The sequence below is a fragment of the Diabrotica virgifera genome, chromosome 4, assembly GCF_917563875.1.
Source record: "Diabrotica virgifera virgifera chromosome 4, PGI_DIABVI_V3a".
NCBI classification, from domain to species: Eukaryota; Metazoa; Arthropoda; class Insecta; order Coleoptera; family Chrysomelidae; genus Diabrotica; species Diabrotica virgifera.
The window spans coordinates 92,229,926-92,252,570 of NC_065446.1; the positions used below are offsets into that span (position 1 = coordinate 92,229,926).

Below are 22,645 nucleotides of genomic sequence, written 5' to 3' on the forward strand. Positions count from 1 at the left end.
AAATAAATTACGACAATGTAAAAAATAAAGATAAAGATTGCTAATGATTTAAGTAAATTAACTGCATCTGATAAATTTATAGTTGCATTTTTTAATGTTTACTAGCAGCACTATTATAATTTCAAAAACGTTCTGAAATTTTGGACCACATAATGGTTAAGAGCTATTTGATACTTACTCATTTTTCTATATAACCTTTGAACTGCTTTAACAGCATCAAATCTAGCTGACCTGACCATCTAGCAAATTTTAGTATACAAGTCTTTTTACTTTTGCAACAACTGGCCAATAATCAACACACATTTTTCATACACATAGCTAACATGCTAAAGAAAAAAAGTGATATTGTGCCGAACCTGATTTTGCCTTGGAGATGAGTGCCACCCCTTCGGGGGTGAAAAAACATACGTTTAAAATAAGTGCGGAAATTGATAAACTGATTAATTGTAAGCAATTTTTGTTTTATAGACTTTTTCACCAAGTCAATACTTTTCGAGTTATTTGCGAGTGAATATGTTCATTTTTCAACAACAAAAGAGACGTTTTTAGACGGATTTTCGCAAATATCTCAAAAATTAATTATTTTATCGAAAAAATATTTTTTTTGAAAAATATAGCGTATACAAAAGTAAAAAATATGGTGTATGTCTGAAGTATGTAGACCCAGTATAAGCAGAGCTGGAGGTAAGGAAAAGTAGATCCTTATTCGATGAATTCCAAATCTAATATTTCAATGTAAATAACCAAAAAATGAAGCACTTTTGGGTGAAAACTCATCACAACTTTTTTAAAGTGTTAAAGAAGCTTTATTTTTGTTTTCTTTTTAGTTTTTAGTATAAAAATTAAGCAAGTTAAGCTCAAAATAATGTTGGTTCCTTTTTCTGGCAAAAAATATTGTCTTGAAATTTTGAAAATCTTGAGAAAAATCATGCCCTAATTTGTGCTTATGTATAATTTATACGATCTGTAAGTTTCACCGGTTCCCAGTGCTTATATTTCGAAACATTGGGATTTAAAGTAAAACAATTTTTAATGTCTTTTTTTCAAAATAACTTAAAATTATTAGTGATACCAAAATTCTTAAAGAGTTAAAAAATGTTGGTTTTGCTTTTCTGAATATTTTAGATTTTCATTTTTTTGGAAGATAAAACCTGTTTAAGGTATGACTGTTCAAAATTTGCATACACTAGTGATTAGTGACTTGTTCAAGCCCTTCCTACTACAGCCATTTCATAAATTAGCACTGTATACCAATAAAACTTACAGAGCATATAAAAATACATAAGTAAAGTAGCTTGTGAAGCGGTACCGATTAATTTCATTTGGGACGCCAATTAAGAGGCGACTTTCACCAGTTTTTTACCCAAAAAAGGGATCAACTTTATTTTGAGCGTATCTTGCTTACTTTTCAAGCTAGAAACTTTTTTAAAAAACAAAAATAAAGCTATTTTAAACGCTTTAAAAAGTTATTATGAGTTTTCCCTGGAAAGTTTTTAGTTATTTCACGTTGAAATGTTCGATTTGGAATTTGATGAATAAGAACCTACTTTTTATTACCTACAACTCTGCGTTTACTGGGTCTACAGACTTCACACGTACACCATTTTTTTACTATTTTATAACAAAATTTTTGCGACAAAATACTTGCTTTTTGAGTTATTTGCGAAAAACCGTCTAAATACGTGTTTTTTTATTGAAAAATGAATATATTCACTCGCAATTAAATCTAAAAGTATTAACTGTGTGAAAAAACTCTATTGAACAAAAATTGCTTAGAATTAGTCAGTTTATTCACTTCCGGGCGTATTTTGACCGTATATTTTTCACTCTCGAGAAGGGGTGGACTCACTCCCATGGCAAAACCACACATCGGCACAATATTACTTGTTTATCTGACATGTTAGCTATATGTATGCCAAATTTCATGTCAATCCAAGCTCTTCTTTAAAATCTAAAGGTTCTTAAAAATCCGGAGGATTTGCAATATTTTACCTTGAGTGGATAGACTATAGGGCTCATCAGTGGGTAGAAATTGAAAACAAAAAATATTTCTTGAACCATACCAAAATAATTAACAGCTTCTAAACAAAATTTGCTTGCAAAATTGATCACCAAATTGAGGGAATAATTATTAGAACGTGGAATATAAAATGCCGTTGGAGATAACTGCTTAATTTTGGCTTGAAGTTTGTTGTATTTTCCTGACATATTTAACAGAAGACAAAACAAAAAACTGAGTTTGATTGGAAATCCTAAATTAACCATTCTCTTTTTTTGTTTGTCTCCGTTAGCCCTATTTGATTTATTTAACATTTTACATTTTTTTAAATTACTGTTTAAATAATTCAATATTAATTAATGCATTATTTGAGCGGGACTCGGGCCCCATCAAGTGTGCCGGCCCTAGGCGGCCACTTAGTCCGCCTAATGGTTAATCCGACGCTGAAACTGGTCGTGTATACTCATATAGGAGTAAAGCTAACATAAATAAATAATCATTTCGTTTTATAATGAAATTATTGTTTATTTATATTAGCTTTACTCCTATCTGAATATGCGGGACCATTTTTCGTTGGAATTGTACCGCGCTGGATAGGCGAGAAGTGAGACGCAACTCTTAGATCTCCCTCAGTCTTCTTTGCTCCAGCAATTCGTTGGTTTGCAAATTTTAGGAACCACTAAGGTGTTACCAGAAAATTAGTCCCAATAAAGTTTTGTTTTTAATATTATTTAATAATTTTATTAAAGCAAAACTTTCGCTTGTTTTTAGCAGATGTCATCCCGACATCCATACCATCACGTTATTTCGTTGTGAATCGATACTGGCAGCCCGAATTTTAGTTGGTTCAGAGATAATCAAATATGCACTCTCTGGTGATATCCTAATAAGTTTTGAAACCGGTTAGGGCGCTTTTGCACATTTTAACTAATACCTTTTTTGAACACAAAAACATACACAACTACACAAGAGAAAAAAAATCGATAATTGATTACATGTTAGTAGAAAAAAATAACAAGAAAAACGTAATGGACACAAAAGTTAGAAGGGATCCAGAAATAGGAAGTGAGCACTATTTAGTAATTATGAAAATAAAACAAAATATGTCAGATAATAACAACAATCCCAAAATGCAAGAAAAGAAGCAAGAATATGAAACTATTAGGTGATATAATTTGAGAAATACAGAGAATACAAAGAAGTACCAGATCATCATAAATCAAAAACTAGAAAATACTAAAGAAAATAGAGAGTGTCAAAACGTTGAACAATTATGGAACTACTTCAAAGAGATAATACTAAATACAGCGACAGAAGTATGTGGAACAAGTAAAAAGAGCAATAAAAGAAAGCAAACTGCATGGTGGAATGAAGAAATAAAACAACAAGTTAAAAGACAGAAACATGCTTGGAAAATATACTTACAAAACAAAACACCAGAAAACTATGAAGAATATAAAAAACACAGGAGACTAGTAAAAGAACTGGTTACAAAGGCAAAAAAGAACAAATGGACAGAATTTGGAGAAAATATGGAAAAAACAGTAAAGAGAATCAAAAACTGTTCTATGGAGTATTAAAATCAATGAGAAAAGAAAAAATTCAAGAAATAGAAAACATAAAGAATAAAACTGGCGAAATTCTTACACAAGGAAATGAAATAATGAACAGATGGAGAGAAAATTTCCAAGCGATGCTACAAACTCACTGCTATCAAGAAGAAAACAATGTAGCGAACCAAAGAATAGAAGTAGACAAAGTAGACCCTATAACCATAAATGAACTGCAAGAAGCTATTGCAGAAATGAAAAACGGAAAAGTACCAGGTTATGACAGAATAATCAGTGAAATAATAAAATAAATGCGACAAAATGCAACAGAGCTAATATTAAAAATATTTAATGCATTTTGGAGAGAAGAACAGATACCGATGGACTGGCAGAAGGCACAGATAGTGGTGCCGATTTATAAAAAAGGCGATGGAGCAGATTGCAACAATTATAGAGGAATAACACTGTTAAGCACTGCCATGAAAATATACGAAAAAATACTGAACAAAAGAATAAGCCGAAAAATTGACAGCACACTCGAGGAAACACAAAGCGGTTTCAGAAAAGGCAGAAGCACCGAGGATCATATATTTACAATCAAGCAAATAATAGAAAAATATAAGCAACAGGATAAAAAAGAATATGGCTTACTTAGATCTTGAAAGGCTTTTGACACGGTACCAAGGCAAAAATTATGGGAAATATTAGAGAAGAGAGGTATAAGTAACAAAATGATAAGGGTAATTAAGAACATTTACAACAACAATGTGGATTATATCATCAGCCAAACGAAAACATCAAAACCATTTACTACGAACGAGGGACTAAGACAAGAAGGAGGATTAAGTCCAACACTGTTTATAATTTACATGGATGAGATAATTAAAGAATGTAAAGTAAAAGTGAAAAAAAAATGCATGTGGGTTATAGAAATTTAAGAAGAGTAGACATTTCAGAAGGAGCATTCGCCGATGACGTCGTCATATTAGCCGAAAATGACAAACAACTACAAAGAAATATAGAAATATGGAATGAAACACTAAAAAAATATGGAATGACAATTAATAAAAATAAAACAAAAGTTATGGTCATGGGGGAAAAGGAAGAAGAAGAAAAGATAAACATAAAAATAGAAGAAGTAAATATAGAACAAGCACGAACATTCCAATACTTAGGAGTAGAATTAGAAGACAACGGAAGACAGGAAACAGAAATTAATAATAGAATTCAAAAAACAATGAACCATGCAAAGAGCAATAAATTCATAAATAAAAAAGAAATAACACGAAAAACAAAAATGAATGTGTTCAAGTCAATATATAGACCTGTATTAGCCTTTGGTTGCGAGTCATGGGTACTAACAGAACGACAAAAGAGTAAAATACAGGCAGTAGAAATGAAATATCTTAGACGAATTCAAGGAGTTACCAAAAGAAATAGACTACGGAACACTCAAATAAGAGAAAATTTGGAAATCGAGTCAACGTTAGAATTTATAGAGAGAAGGCAACTCAGTTGGTGGGGTCATCTTCAGAGAATGGATCAGACAAAACCGGTGAAAGTAATTTGGCAGGCAAAAACTCAAAGAAGAAAGAAGAAATGTAGACCACGACAAACATGGGATAGAACACTAGGCAAAATAATCGAGAAAATGGGAACAAAGTGGATAGAAGCGAGGACGTTGGCTAGAAATAAGAAGGAATGGGTCAAATTTGTACATAATATAAATGTATAGCAGTTATTATGTAGTTAAAGTTGTAGATTAAGTTGTTTTTGTATTGTATTATAATGTAACATAATGTGTTGTATGTAATGTATTGTCGCCTTACATCACTATGTGTTAAAAAGGTTTTTTGAAAATATATAGGGTGAGGCAGATAACTGGCCTATTAGAAATATATCGAGAACTAAAGGCAACAGAATTATGAAAATTGGAGTGAAGGGGTTTTGAATAGTGATTTATTTAATGAAAATATTTTCATCTATTTTATACTTCCCTGTATATTTTTACATTTTTGGATTCTCCTCGATGTCTTTTTTTTTAATATGAGGTTTTGTTATATTATACAGGGTGGTATAAAAGATAATTACGTTTTTTCTAAATTTCGTAGCAAAATTCACACCCTGTAGAATTGTAGCAGTTTAACAACAAAAACTCTGTTTATGTTTAAATGGTTTTTAATATAGTCTAATATTGTTAAGAATTGTTAGAATAGCTAATTTTTTAATTTTTATCTGCAGGGTTGGTCGAAACTCGGAAAGAGTTTTCTTAAATGGAACACCCTATATTTTAGTATTGTGATGAAATGATATTTTATGATACTTTTTTATTTCTTAAGCATTCCCTATATCTAACTTCTTTTATTTGTGCTTAATTGTTAATTGAACCAACAATCTTAATTACGTAGTTATTTTGATAGCTCAACCATTACTGCTAATTTTAAGGATCAGTCTAAATTAATATGTATTCATTTCCGAAAAATTATTTGTGATTGAGTATTTTCACGGCCAACCTAATAAAATTTCACGTATTTTTTGTTACAATTAATATTTGGCTTGAATCACCCATAACTCACAATTTAAAGCACTTAGGTATAGGGAATGCTTAAGAAATAAAAAAGTACCATAAAATATCATTCCCTTAGAATACTAAAATACAGGGTGTTCCATTTAAGAAAACTCATAAAATACTTATTCCTAGTTTCGACCAACCCTGTATACTAAAATTAATAAATTAGCTATACTAACAATTAATAACAATAATAGGCTATATTAAAAACCATTTGAACATAAATAGAGTTTTCGATGTTAAACTAATACAATTTTACAGGGTGCGAATGTTGCTACGAAATTAAGAAAAAAACGTAATTATCTTTTAAACCACCCTGTATAATATTGCAATACCTAATAATTTAAGAAAGAAGACATCGAGGAGAATCCAAAAATGTAAAAATATACAGGGTGTCCTATTTAAAAAAACGAAGTTATAAGCAACTTCCGGTATAACCGTAAGTAGCAAATAGATGAAAATATTTTCATTGAATAGATCACTCTTCAAAACCCCTTTATTCCGATTTTCATAATCCTGTTGCCTTTAGTTCTCTAGATATTTCTAATAGGACTTGTATCTGCCTCACCCTATATATAGGGTGCTTTTGATGCTCTAAACAAACTGAAATATAAGGCAGCTCTTGTTTCGTTTTGCAACGAAATGATTACACAGGCCTACAGTGTTTTTGGTGCCAAAGTGTTTAGAGCTGATTTTAGGTATATTTGGGGTGCTGATTCCGAATATGGCTTTACTTTTGCCCTATCAGCTCTAGTTTTCAAGATAGCGTAGGTCATGCTAGCTTTTTAGGCAATAAACTACGAATATGCTGATATGGATATACTAAATTGAAATAAAAATCAGAAGTAGAAAATACGTATATTTTAAGCAATTTCTCGATAAAACCCTTTGTATAATGAAACAGATATACAGTTATTTTTGAGAAAAAAACTAACAAAATAGAAAAAAAAACTTTACTTGACGTAACAAAAGCTTCGCTTGCGTGATTTCCTGAAATGAACTTTTAAACAGCCTCTGTTTAAAAAAATCTGCCACCATTTATGAGTGTCCCGTCTTCCTCGGTAGCGATCCTCCATGGTTTTTATGTCTTGGTTAAATCTCTCACCTTACTTCTCACTTGTGTCACCTAAGTTTTCAGGGAAACGGTCCAAGCGCTGTGAAGATAGTGGACTTTGATGCTCATATTACATCCACGTGATTCGAAGTTATTCAGCAAGCGGTTTACCAGCTCAGCATAGTTTTCACTTTTGTAATTTTCTAGAAAATTTTTCATAATGTGCACAAATGAAAGCCTAGCTTTTTTCTCTACCTCATTCATTGACCCCACAAAAGCCGGATCCTTTGTAAGAATTCTGATCTGTGGTCCATCAAAGATTCCAGTTTTAAGTTTTCCGTACTTACCTGGGGCAGCTTCCTTCCTATGTAGGCGAAGCATGTTCCATTAGAATCAAGTGCCTTAACGAATTGCTTCATAAGGCATAGCTTAATATGGAGAGGTGGTAAGATTATTTTCTCTGATTCGACTAAAGTTTGGTAATGTAACGACTTTATAGTATGATTTATTGCATAAATAAGGCATAATACAGTGAGAACAACAAATATACTGAGGAAGAAGTTTAATTAACAATGTATATTCCTTTGAATAGCATATTCGTCATTATCTCAAATATTAAAACTACTAATTTCGGAATGTACCGTATCCATAAATCTAGAGCTAATACAAAAAAACGGAATCCATATTTCGATTTATCACCCCTAATATAGTAAAAATCAGCTTAACGATTCACGGCACCAAAACAAAATTTCTTTTCTGTAGGCCTGTGGTATTTATTTATATGTACTAGTTTTACTCCTATCTGAATATGCGGGACTATTTTTCGTTGGAATTTTACAGCGCTGGACAGGCGAGAAGTGCGATGCATCTTTCTCAGCCTTCTTTACTCCAGCGATTTGTTGGTTTGCAAATTTTAGAAACCACGAAGGTGTTACCAGTAAATTGGTCTCAATAAAGTTTTTATTTTAATATTTTTTTAATACTATTTAATAGTGTTATTAAAAAAAGTTATTTTATATTTAATATATTGTATTATATTTATATTTAATAATGTTATTAAAACAAGGATTACAAGAATTCCCACACTTACGTGTGGGCACGAATATTTATAAGTAGTAGTAGACCAATTTGTATTTATTTACCTCATTCCTCTAGTTTCATCAGTGCTAATATCAGAAAAGTATGACAATATTGTCACTAAAAATGTTGCAAATCCCCCAGTTAACATTACCGGTACTGTCGACAACATGAAATACCATGGATTTATGGAAGGAATGGCACTCAACACTACCATGATTAACATACTAAAAAAATGGCCTAAAAATAAAAATATGATTAGAGAAATACTTAAAAATAAGCTCCAGCGTTCTCGGCGCAACTGTTTTAACACTAGAAAGTCGGAGGGGCCAATTTGGCCCCTGTTGCGATTTAAAGTTATTGTAGTTTTTTTATTTGATGCAATAATATTTTCATATTTTATGACTTTTAATATTTCGATGCAAAGCCTTATCTATTTAACACAAAAAAATATTGTTTACTAAATTTATTAAATGGTTTTTTTAACAAATCTACCATAGAAGTCTAAAGGGGCCAAATTGGCCCTGTGTAAGTTATTATCGTTTTCTGGGAAATTCGACAATAATTTCTTTCAAATTCCTGTCGAATGGGTAAAATTATATTTATGTATGTTTATTGTAAATGGGTACCCTTATACTGGTACTGATCATCTACGTAATAAAGATACAATTGTTGGTGAACACAAGTGAACACAAAGATGCAATTGTTGGTGTAGTAGAGGACCAAATGACGCGTCTGTATACTACAAAAGTAACTTCAAGACGATGGCCTATGTACGTGTTTTATAATACTCTTGACTTGGAAGCAATAAATGCATGAATTATTTATAAAGAAATAACTGGAAGTAGACTCAGCCTTCGTAAGTTTATTCTTCGGCTGTGTGAAGAATTATGGGCCCCATACCTTGTCTCCCGAAATCTGGAACTACGCCTAGCAACACCAGGTCTACCAACAACTTTCACTGTTACTATCCAAAAACGAAAAAAATATCAGTTGAAAATATTTTGTAAAGGAGATCATACTTGCAATCATTGCCATGGCTGTAACAAGGCAATGTGTAGCAAATATCAAAAACTACAAACTGTATGGTGTTCCGAATGTTTTTGATAGACAGCGAATGTGTTAAACAATGAAAGTAAAAAATAAAATCAGATTCTACCGTCTAGAGTAGATTTAATTTCTTTAAACCGAGTATTAATTGATTAAAGAGCGTGGGACCAAAATGATCCCTTCCGGCTTTCTCGGTAGGTATGCTAAGCCAGACTTTCTAGTGTTAAAACAACTGTTGAAATGATTTTTCATCTGCAATCGGTTTACAATCAGTTTACAACCTAAATACAACCTGTCTCCTTCCACGCAGCGACTGGATTTTGAAAGCTTCGTTATAATACAATGTTAATGTGGTAAAATAGAGGGTATAAGAAAGACTCATTTTAAAAAAGCAATGGGACTTCGTAAGTTCTGGGTTTTCACCCGCAACGTGACCAGAAGTAGAAGTAGAAGTCGATATTGAACTCTTCGTGTAACTTTGCTTCGATTGATATACAATATATTTTGAGTAATTTTTGCCAAACTTTCGGTCATAACTTTTTAACCGGAAATGACATCAAAACCAGAACTAAATGTTCGGGCTCGACTTTCCAATACGCGTTTATTGATATGTCATATTAGTACATTCTTTCACGGTTTTTGCTGTAAATTTTAAAGAACCGCTTGAATTGACATGAAATTTGGCATACGCATAGCTAACATGTCAAAGAAAAAAAGTGATATGGTGCCGATGTGTGCTTTTGCCCTAGGGGTGAGTTTCACCCCATCTCGGGGGTGAAAAAATATATGTCCAAGATAAGTCGCGAAATGGATAAACTGACTAATTTTAAGGGGTCTAGGACGTTTCATCACCGCCAGTTCATCGCCACCGTTTCGATGCCGCCAGTTCATTGCCGGCCGATTCATCGCCGGCCGTTTCGATGCCGCCGGTTCATCGCCGGCCGTTTCGATGCCGCCGGTTCATCGCCGGCCGTTTCGATGTCGCCGGTTCATCGCCAGTCAGTTAATCGCTAACTGATATATTTCCGAATTTTCGACCAATTTTCGACAGTTACACTTATTATTTATTTTTAGTATTAATTAGGAATTCTAGGAAATGCGAGATATGACCATTCCCGTTGCCATACTTAATCTTTTAATAGACTTTTAAACTTTTATAATATAAAATAAAATTTAACACTACAAATTTAATACTGTTTAGTATCAAATTTAGGGGAAGTAGAAATAGAACAGTAAATTAATATAATAATATTTTTTATCTATTTATTTGTCATACGTTTTGAACTGAATTTAACGTCGTGTCGTGTCATCTCCCATAATACAAGATCAACTGACTAACTGGCGATGAAACGGCCGGCGATGAAACGGCCGGCGATGAAATGGACTGGCGATGAACCGGCGGCATCGAAACGGCGACGATGAACCGGCGGCGATGAAACGTCCCATTCCGAATTTTAAGCAACTTTTGTTCTATAGAGTTTTTTTCACCAAATCAATACTTTTCGAGTTATTCACAAGTGAATATGTTCATTTTTCAACAAAATAACCACGTTTTTAGACAATAACTCAAATAACTCAAAAAGTAGGCATTTTGTGGAAAAAAATATTCTTATCAAAACTATAGTCTATAAAAAATTGAAAAAAATGGTGTATATAGTAGGTCTCTATAAATAGAAAAAACAGAGTTATAGCCAATGACAAATAGGTTCATATTCGAAAAATTCCAAATAGAATAATTCAATGTGAAATATCCAAATAATGAAGCATGTCTGGGGGAAAAAAGCTTTATTTCTGTTTTTATAAAAAAAAAATGATATCGTGAAATACGATATCGACGCGAGTGAGGTGTTTACATCAGTGCCTCGCCAATGTCCTCACAACTCATTTAAATTAATTACCGAACGACTCACAAGAATGGAATGTGACGACAGCATCGTCTTGCTCCCTTACTCACTTGCCGCTTTGCCGGCGGCAAGTGAGAGAGAGTAGTTAAATGTGAATGCTTACTCGCGCTCGCGCTGCCAGTTATTTGACTTACATCTCGAAAACCGACTTTTGAGGGAGCGCCGTGCAATGGCAGTAGAATTATCAGCGGCAGCGCGAGTGAGCTATTTATACATTCACGCTGCCCACTTCCCTGCCCAATTCCCATAAAAACATAATATTAAAATAAACATTTTAGGGGAGATATGCCTGAGACGGCATACTGGCTGAGATGGCATATCACGCGTTATTCTGCTATAGCTGCTATAGCTTTTTGTACTCTGTTGATATCTATGGTAATATGCTCTCATAATAATATTATGTACCTTGTTAAAAACTAATGTTATATTTAAGTAAATGTTCCTAGCACTGACTTTGATTTTCATTACATATCTAACTTTATCAATTATCGATTACAAAACATTTAAAAAAAAGTATGCCGTCTCAGACATATCTCCCCTACATAAAATTTAGTTTAGAGCTCTTTAGATTTAGTAATATTTCATGTAATTATAATACAGAATAGTTTGTCAGTAGTTGTAGGTACTCTGCAATAGTGTTGCATTCAATTATCTAATATTAAATTATATTTGTTAAGTACTCAGTACTATTATTAAATTACGGTTTCACATTACTTCAGAAGCATAATGTTGAGTTTTTAAAGTTATTATTTTTTTTAGTTAAATAAAAATGGAATAAGAAAAATTATCTGGTACACAAAAAGAAAAAGAAAAGCCGAAAAAGAAGAAATCGCAAAAACAAACAATCTTAGTTCTCTTAGCCAATTTCTTAAAAAAGTTAAAGTGAAGTTGTTTTGTCAGAAGATGGTCCAATAAAACTGTAACCGAACTTTATTTACCGGGGACATTTGCGGATAGCGGAGGTCGGTGCCTCGCTGCCCGGGATACACATTGTTAGGACACAAGTCTAAAATCAAGTCATTAATAGGGAGAAAAGCTCTTCTAGCTACCCCTAAAATCAGGTGGTTTAACCATATAAAGTAATGCAGAGGATGTCCCATTACCCAGGGCATCCAAGGTAACGTTCAATACAAAGCCTTATCATTCGTTATGTACTGCGATGGGGAGGGGTGGTGGTATAGCTTGGGGGTCAGATAGATACCACTCCAGCGCCGGCACTGCGTCTCTATATAAGTGTCACACTTATAAATAATTTTATACTTACTTTATGCGAAAAATCACCAACAAATACTTAACATTTATTAAAATTTTATAATGTATTATTAACATAGTTTTTTTTTAAATAATTTATTCATGTATTCAACAAATTATTGCTAATGTGCTAGAAATATAGTGCAGTCACTGAAGGTGGATAAGAGCTATTTCCTCCGATTTCGTTGAACCTCCAATATGTATTTGCATGAAAATTGGTGAGTGGTTAGAGGATGTCTCAAGGAACAAAGGTGACATGGTGCTAACTTGCGCTTTTACCCTGGGAGTGGATGCCATCCCTTCTGGGGGGTGAAAAATATTTTATTAAGAGTAACCCCATAATTCGATAGAGGGGCAAATTCTAAGCAACATTTGTTATATAAAGTTATTAAAATAAATCAAAACTTTTTGAGTTATTAAAGATCCAAAATTTTAATTTTTCGTGAGAAAAATGCATGTTTTAACCGATTTTTCACAAATAACCCAAAAACTATAAGTTTTTACAAAAAAGTTATTATATATTACCAAAATTGAAGCTAATAAAAAACGAAATAAACTCCTTACTATAAAAATCTTTTAATGTTAACTAAAAGTGAGTTATAGGTAATTGAATGTATTTTTTTTTTTCGGTGAGTACCCAAATCAAGTATTTAAGCTTAAATAACGGAAAAATTATGCATTTTATAACATAAACTTATTAAACATTTGTCAAAGTACTTAGACATGTCTATCAAATGAGCTGCCGAACGAGTCGATAGTATTAAAATTTATGCTCCAAAAATTTATCTTTTAAAAATTTTTCCAAAAAATGTTATTGTTTTTTTTTTAATATCTCCGTTGTGACATTAGGACATGTGTTATCATCTTCTTCTTACTGTCTTTCTTGGCTTGCATACTGTGCATCTGCCATAGTCGAGGAAATGAAGCATTTTAGCTCGCAATTTTTTCGTCCAGAATGGATTTACTTGAAATTTTCACAGAAGGTAGGGAATAGTCCAAGGATCATTTTCTATATCATGCCGCTGTACGCTAAAACCTTGGGGGGTGGGAATTTTTTATTACATTTTAACCATGTAAATTGATGTAAAAATTCACTCTAAGAAAAAAATGTTTTTTACATTTTGTTCGTAAAACTAATATTTTTCGAGTTATTCGCGCTTGAAAGTAACAGATTTTCGTCGAAAAAGTCGACTTTTTTAGAGGCTTTTTTGAGAATACTACCTCGAAAAATATGCATTTAATCAAAAAAACTGCAGATAAAAAAATTGTATCTTTTAGTAACACAAACTAAATTCTCTTTCTATAATATCTTTAAGACCAATACAAACCGAGATACGGCATGTTAAAGGTTAGCTTTTCTCGTCAAATGCATAATTTGAAATATTCAAAGCCAAATAACGGGAAAACTTTGCGTTTTTCGAGGAAAACTTAAATTATCTTTTTTTAAGTATACAATTAAACCTTTCAAAGAATAATAATAATAAAAAAATTTTATCATAAAAATAGAGAGACTTATGATCAAAAAATGTCGGTACCTGCTTTTCTCTATGAAAAAATCAGTGAAAATAACCCCCTAACTACCCTCCTAATTAAAAATTGGTCTTCGCCTTTCTGTAATTCCTTGTAAATTTGTATTGTCAATACACCCAAGAAGTTTGACCTATTTAAAAGGCCTAATTTTAACAAAATTGGAGTTTAAAGAAAAAATGTTTTTTTTTGCAATTTCGTATTTTTCACCTTTTACTTCCAAATATCTCCGAAAATACTGGAGATCCAAAAAAATGACATACAACTAAATTGTAGCTTTTTTAATAGCTAAATTTATATTGTGCATAGATTTTCATTACAGTGAACATTAGCGAGATATAGCTGTTTAAAACCTCTATTTACGAGAAAAGATCCCCTTATTCGAGCCCTTTAAACCCACCCCAATTAAAAAGTAAGGCATCTAACGGAATGTATTTACACAGTCTTATAGTTCTTCAAAAATCCTACAAAGTCATTTTTGAAAAAACTTTTTATCGCCAAAAGTGAAGGAGCTATGTTTATAAAACGAACTTTTTTTTCGAAATATTCGAATAGTCCGCTTATGGAACATTTTCAATGCATGTATAATACCACAGAACTGGTTCGTATACTAGAAGATGACTTAAAAACTATTTGTATTTGTACTTCTACATATTTGTAAATTCGTATTTTTGTGTAAATAAATGTTTTTGTAATTCTTTAATTCTACTTTTTTTTCTGTATAGATCTATTAAATTATCTACTTATAAAAATTTTAATGTTCTTAAGGGTTGTTTTTAAGGGTTGATTATGATATTATGTCCTAAAGCATAAAACAATAATTATTTTTAGCCAATCAAAACCAAATTTTACCCATATTAAAATTTACAATGTTTTTATACTTATAATTTTTGACAATAAGGGATAGTTTACACCCCTAAAAATAATCGACGCCCTTGAGCATGTTATAGAATATGAAGTACAGGGTGAGATGATCCTAATCCCAAATTTTTATGTAAATCGATGCAAGCCGAAATTATTCTTTTAGGATAAGTAATTTTTTATATATAGCTCCAACAAGGGTGGTTTTAAGGGTTGAAATTTTATGATAGTATATCTTAAAGCATAAAACAATCATTATGTTACTAATAAGAACCAAATGTTGACAATATTAAAGTTTAAAATGTTGTTTTATAATTTTTTACAAGTAGTTTTTTAGGGGTAGTTTTCACCCTTAAATAACCAAAACCGTACAACGGCTCAATATTGAAAATGAACTAGAGGGTGTAATGAGCCTAATCCCAAATTTTTGTACAAATTTATGCTGGACGAAAAAATTGCGAGGTTTTGCCATTTTCTCAGTTTCATTTCCTCGACTACCAGTACATTTGTTGATTGTATTGCAGCTGTCTTGCTCTAAGCAATGCTGCAACACTGAAAACTTAGAAATGCTGCCTTGATTTACCAAATAACCAGGGGAATATTGGGGGATGTAAGTGCGGGTCGAAGTATTTTAAATTCATAAATTCATTTTGTTAATATTTAAATGAATAATCACAGCCTGTAGTTGTTCATGAGTAAGATGTTGCAATATATTTTGAACATTGGAGTTCTTTGGTACACCTAATTTTGTAAGTTCGGTTCTCAGATTAAACTGCTTGGATACTCTTATTAGACACTGAAAAAAATATGGTCTCAATTTTTCCGCATTCACAGTAAGGATGTTCTTTTACTTTTAATCTATAGGTATAGATGTCAGCTTGTGCAACAATGTCCTGTTCTTATTCTTATTATATTTGTCAAATGCCTTCTAGACAAGGCGAAAACGGCGAATTCGTTGGAAAAAATATTCCCATGAGATTTTTTTGCATAATCACATTCGTGAGACACCCCAGAATAAGGTTCAAGAAGTCGCCCACGCGAAAAGTGGTCCAATATTTTTAACAACTTTTTTTAATCAAATTGCAAAAATCAATATTTTTGGCCCAGAAAATTTTTTTTTAGATTTTTCGGACCATTCCGGACAGAGAAGGTCTCTTATAATTTTTCTCTAAAGTTGATTGTGTTCGAGTTATAAGCAATTTAAAATTTGAAAAACGCGAAAATGGTCATTTTTAAGACTTAATAACTCGGTTAAAAATGATTATTATGAAAGTCAGAAAGTGACTAAATCAAATTTAAAGCCCCCCTTCATGATCATGAAGAAATTTGTGTCATTAATTTATTACTAAGCTGTTATTTTTAATTATTAATAATGAGTGGTAAGATCGTATTGACGCGGCTGTAAATGTGAGTGCGAGTGAGATGCGCCATTGGACTGCTTGAATGGCATCTCTTTCTCACTCATCATGGACGGCCGCCTAATACGTGCATGGCGCTCATTATTTTTACTTAAAAATAACAGCTTAGTAATCAAATAATGAGAAAAATTTCTTCAGGATCTTGTAGGGGGAGCTTTAAACTTTGATCTAGTTACTTTTTGACTTTCATAGTTATAACTTTTAACCGAGTTATTAAGCCTTAAAAATCGCCATTTTTCGTTTTTTTTTTAATTTTAAAATGCTTTTACCTCGAAAACTATTAACTCTAGAGAAAAATTATAAGAGACCTTTGTTATCCAGAATGGCCCGAAAAACGGCCAAAAATGTTTGATTCGGCCAAAAATATTGATTTTTGCAATTTGATTTAAAAAAAATTGTTAAAAAAATTTGGACCACTTTTCGCGTGGGCGACTTCTTGAATCTTATTCTGGAATGTCTCCCCGAATGTGATTATGCAAAAAAATATCATGGGATTATTTTCTCCAAAGAACCCGCCGTTTTCGCCTTGTCTATTCTAGCTATGTATGGGAATTGGTGAAACCAGGTGTTTTCTGGAAATGTTATTTCTGAATACCATTTTCCTTTAAGTTGGACTTTTGACTTTCAATGATGATTGTGTTCATTTTTTATATTATCTTTTAGAGTTGGACAAAGTTCTGTATAGTTTATTTTTATCTCCTGAGGAATCGTAAGACACCTGCCAATGTTTGCCAAATTATTCACATGTTCATTACCCTCTATTCCCGAGTGACCTGGAATCCAGCATAGTTTATAGCAGGGGTGGCCAAAATAAGTGTTTCAGAATGTCTTTTAAATTACTGACAACAAATATGAAAGACCAAATGCAACTCTGTAACAAATTCCATTTCCATCCAAGCTAAGAGTGATACGACACATCAAAAACTGCGCTAAAGAACATTAAGAGTGGCGCGACATAAAAGTCAGTAATCAACCCACTCCACACTGATTTGTCTAGACTTAAAACGTTGTTACAATATTAAACTAGAAAAACTTAACGAGTAAATAAGAAAATCAGAAGGAATATTGACCGAACTCCAAAATGGATTTCAAAACTTAAAATATTTTAAATCGTCTCTTCATTTTTTTCTGAATTCATTTGAAATAAATATTTGAAACAACATTTGGAGAATTAAAATTAATAGAGACGCAAGAAGATCAAGCTCGAAAATAAAATTATAATTTGACGCCGATTACCGAATTTTGGAAATTTGTACCAAAATCGAAGTACATACCCTAACTTAAAAAAGGATGCTTGTCGAATTATGTCCATATTAGGAACAACGTACTTGTGTGGACCATTTACTTCCATTTTAAAATTCGTGAAATCCTAACACATATCAATATTAACTAACCAGCATCTGAAAGAATTACTGAGAAGTGCTATCATAAATTATTCACCAAATTTTAAAGAATTACCCAAAGAAGGAAAACACATTTTGGACAGGGAAAGGAACGAAAACATTACAAACGTGTTAAGACAGGGACCAATAGAGGAAAAAAAATGAAAAAAGAAACTTGAATTGGTTTGGACATATAACTAGAATGATCGAGAATAGACTAGTAAAGAAGGTGACAGATGCCACGAGACAGGGGAAAAGAAGAAGGAGCAGACCTAGAAAGGGGTGGATGGAACAAATCCAGGAAATCGGGACCAAGAGACGGAAAACAGCGCAACAGGTGAAGGACATGGCAGGAGACCAGAAGGCGTGGACGAAATGGGTAAAAGATGGATAGGTGATAGGTGATAGCAAAGTTCGACTCTCTTATTGGGCATAAGGACAACGAGAAGAAGAATAAGGAAAACAAATGTAATTAAGTTTTAATATTTCATAATTTTATTTCTGTTTTCAATAAATAAGGGATCTGTTAAAAAACATTGTACATATTTTCTTTACATACTTTTTGAATATGTTTTTAATTGCGGCTCGCGAAAAATTTTACCTTGTGAAAAGTGGCTCTGACTATCATGGAGCTTGGCCACCCCTGGTTTATAGTTTCTGCCGATACAGTTGGCCTCAATAATTAATTTTTTTGTTTCACTTAGTGCAATATAATCACTTTTTGAATTAATACTAATTAATTTAATCACTATAGACAATACAATCAGTAATACCCTTATTTAAGCACACAGTTATACCCTTATTAATTGCTACTATTTCTGCTGAACATATATTCATAATTGACGGTAACTTAGATGAAAATGAAAAATCAATGTTAGGAATATACACCCCATAACCAGTTTGTATTTGTTGATCAATTTCGCATTTTGATGCATCAGTGTAAACAAAAATGTATATCTTCTAGAGAACTTCTCAGTTACTATTTTAAACATTGTATTTTGATTACTGATTGTTTTACTAATATTTAGTTGAATTATAGGGACTCGTCCATATAAGGTGTCATAATTTTGTAGGAAATCAGCTATCACATCGGTTTTATGGACTATTTTTAAACGCTTTTTTAAACGCTTTTATTTAGTTCAATCATTTGCGTCAAATCTTTAGACGTTAATTTGACTGCCTTTTCTTCAATGGAAATGAATGAAATTTTGCAGACATATGGATTCGCGGGAACAATACGCGAATAGTCGATCAATTTTTTTTTATGTTTATGAATTGTTTAAATAAAAAAAAACGATTTTAATGGAAAATGCTTAAATTCTCTTGTTTTTTACAATGTAGAAACTTGAAACTTTTACAGATTGTAGGTAATTATATGAACTATACATAATTTAACTTTTGACGTTACATATTTGTTTACGTTATGCTTCATGTATAAACAATAAAGTTTCAAATTTATCCAGTTTCTGTCCGATTTCTATCCAGTTTTCAGCGAAAAAAGTTATGGCACCGCAGAGGGACGAATGCTGCCCTTAGTATTGTCGTGGGCTTCGACTGTCCATAACACGCAAGGTTCGACTGTTGACTACGCTGCGCTGTCGTGAACTTGGGCCCGAAAGTGTTTGCGTAAGGACAGGCTTAAAAGCCTGCATTGAGCCTGCAAAGCTTACGTTTCATTGAGCCGAGTGCGATCATTAAGGTACGTATCCATACAAGGGTGAACCCCGCTCGGTGTAGCTGCTCAAATGGATACAGCATGCGCTCCCTTACATATAAACCGCAAACCGGTTGAAACGAAGAGTGTACGCGCCAAGCGGCGATCGCCGACGTATCCACTATGTGGAGCTACTACACCGAGAGAGGTTTACCCTTGTATGGATACGTACCTTTAGACGGCTTGCGCATCGAAGAACTGCATTGCCAGAAATTAACAGCGTCTACACCGTGTAATAGTAAAGTATTACAAGAGATGGAAATACTGCGAAAACTGTAATAGTCGTAAATAATGATTTTGATTTAAGAAATGTATGATGAAATTACAGAAAATGTACAATGTATGTATCAAAAGTTAAAATAAATGCAAAAAGGTATCTGTCATATACTTACATCCTTCTTTTAAACATGACGATATATTTTAATGTTTGAAAAGTGTAAGACTAAAAAGTAAAAATAAAACAATATGAAAAAAATTTTAAGAAACGCTTTTATTTAGTTATGAGTGACTAAAAGTTAAAATATAAAAAAATCAACTAAAAAGCAAAAAATAAAAAAAATCAAACTCGACGAATTATTCGAAAAAAAACGTTCGTTAAAAAAATGAAAAAATCTAACACATTCGTTAAGGAAACGCGTGGGGCGCGTCTTCATCGAATAAGCGGTTTTCGCCCCACGCTTTTATTTAAGGAATGTGTTAGATTTTTTCATTTTTTAAACGAACGTTTTTTTTTTCGAATAATCCGTCGAGTTTGATTTTTTTTTATTTTGTGCTTTTTGGTTAATTTTTTTATATTTTAACTTTTAGTCACTCATAACTAAATAAAAGCGTTTCTTAAATTTTTTTTTCATATTGTTTTATTTTTTTTATATGGTTTTAGATAATCTAACGCTTCTAGTAAATATGGGCGCTCTTTCTGTCTCCAGTAACCAAAATTGTAACTACATGCCTGGTTTACTTCATGTGTTAATTCCAACAGTGGATGATTTTGGTTGCTGTATATTTTTGACATAAATTTTGTTGCTAGCCATCTCCTCCTAAATTCCAGGGTCATCTCTCCTTTTTCTGCTAACAGAGCTGTAGTGTGGGTTGATTTCATACATCCTAGAATTAGTCTTAGTGCTTGATATTGTATAGTGTCAAGTTTTTGTAGAGTTTGCTTGCTTAATGGCTTTAAAAATATACTAACAAAGTCAATATGTGATCTTACCAGTCCATAATAGGCTATAAGCAATGTTGCAGTATCTCCACCCCACCAAACTCTACAGAAGGACCTCATTACATTGATTCCTTTACTAGCTTTATTTTTATTGTTTTCAAAATGTGGATTCCAATTTAAATTTTCTGTAAAGGTTACACCTAAATATTTTATTTGTTGTTTGTATGGGATAATCTGATGATTGAGAATGATATCTAGATATATACATATGCTATTAATTTTTGCGAACCATATAGCCTCACTTTTGTTTGCCGAAATTGAGAAATTGTGTATATTTATCCAGTTTTGTATGTCAGCTAGGACTAGATGGTAGACATTGTTCCTTGAATATGGTTATAATGTTTACTTAATAAGACTTGATCGTCTGCATATGATAGTAGAATGCATTTGTCTGGAATTATATCATAAATGGTACTGATGTAGATGTTGAAAAGTATAAGGGGCTGAGAGGTGATTCCTGAGGTAACCCTTGTGTAGTGTAGCCTGGTCCTACAAGGTTTTCTTCATTGTCTTTAATATATATTTTTCTATTGTGGAGAAGATTTAGTATGATATTAATGAGCTCAAGTGGAAGGTTTAACTCTAACATTTTTTATATAAGAAATATATGTTGAAATGGTCATAAGCAGCATTTATGTCTAGGAAAACTCCAAGTACATATTTGTTTTCTGATAGGGCGGCCTGAATGTAGGTTGTAAGAACAGCGATATTATTCTGAATTCCGATTCCTTTTCTAAATCCTGATTGAAAAAAGTTAAATGTTTTTGTGTGTTCAACTATCCACTCTAATCTATTTTTTATAATATGTTCCATTGCCTTTCCTATGCATGATGAAAAGGCTATGGATATGTAGCTATCTACTAGTTCTAGATTTCTGGTTGGTTTGAGAAATGGTAGTATGATTTGTGTCTTCCAGCTCTCTGGAATGGTTTTGCCTTTTAGTGTATCATTATATCTTAAGTAAGGTTTTTTTGTGCTGATTCTGGTAGGTACTTTATCATTGAATATGTGATTTTGTCATTACCAGGTGCTGTGACTTTTTTATATTTAATACAATGTTGTAATTTGCTCATCGATAGTGGTTCGAATGTATGGTTATTAATTGCTAGTTTGAAATCTGGGTCTATATGACAAGCTGATAGATTTTCTAAGATGGTTTCACAAATTTGCTTATTGGGGAGCTTTTTACTATGTGAATATTGTGTATTATAAAATCTTTTAATTGAAGCCCAAACATAACTCATATCTGAGTTTCTATTCAGTGTTCTACAAAATTGTCTAAATTTATTTTTCTTTTTTTGTTTTAGAAACACTTTTGTTTCTGCTATTGTTTTTTTGGCGTACATACAGTTGTCCATTGTGAACTCTGATTTTAACTTCAGTATACTTTTTTCCTTGATTTTTTGGGAGCATTCCTGGTCCCACCATATACACCCTATTTTGTTCTTACGTTATATCTTATATCAGTTAAACGTTTTTTCTTTTAAAAGAAGCGTCCTGCCGCTTTTTTTCCAATACCGTTTTCATGATTTAATTTAATTTAATATTTCCCGAGATATCCTATTTGTTTATAAGCCAAAAAATTGTTTATAAATTTAAAATATTCCTGGGCTATTTAAATAGTTCAATTTAAATTCTGTAAAGTACATTAGATAGGTACAGTATCTTTTTATACAAAAATCATAAATATTTTTATGTATCACAATTATTGTGGCTATTATAGCGACCGTAAATTTTTAATTAACAAGTCAATTGTTTCTTAACTGTTTATTTAATTTCCATAGGCTTCTGGAAATAAAATACATACGAAAAGAGCATTTATCCTACCAAGTTATTTAATTATTGATAAACAATTACTTATCTAAAATTTTAGTTAAAAATTAAAGATTTTGTTGGAAAAACCCGCATTTTCCGGGAAAAATTTTCGTCAAAGTAAATCGGTAAAAACACATTTCTATGCAGAATTTAATTATGGTGCATTTTTATTTGAGTGTTTTTGGTGTAAAGTTAAAATCTTCAGAGTTATAGTGCAAAAATTGAAAAAAACATGATTTTCGGGCGCCATTTTGT

The 22,645-nt window shown here is 32.1% G+C and overlaps 1 protein-coding gene across 1 annotated transcript in view; it reads right to left on the minus strand.

The window, feature by feature from the left end:
• The window catches only part of LOC114338698 (proton-coupled folate transporter-like), a 123,033-nt gene that overhangs the window by 17,630 nt on the left and 82,758 nt on the right, over positions 1-22,645 (minus strand). The window contains exon 4 of the mRNA XM_050648266.1: positions 8,315-8,489. Within this exon, the coding sequence (XP_050504223.1) occupies positions 8,315-8,489 (175 nt within the window). The remainder of the gene's footprint in view (positions 1-8,314; positions 8,490-22,645) is intronic.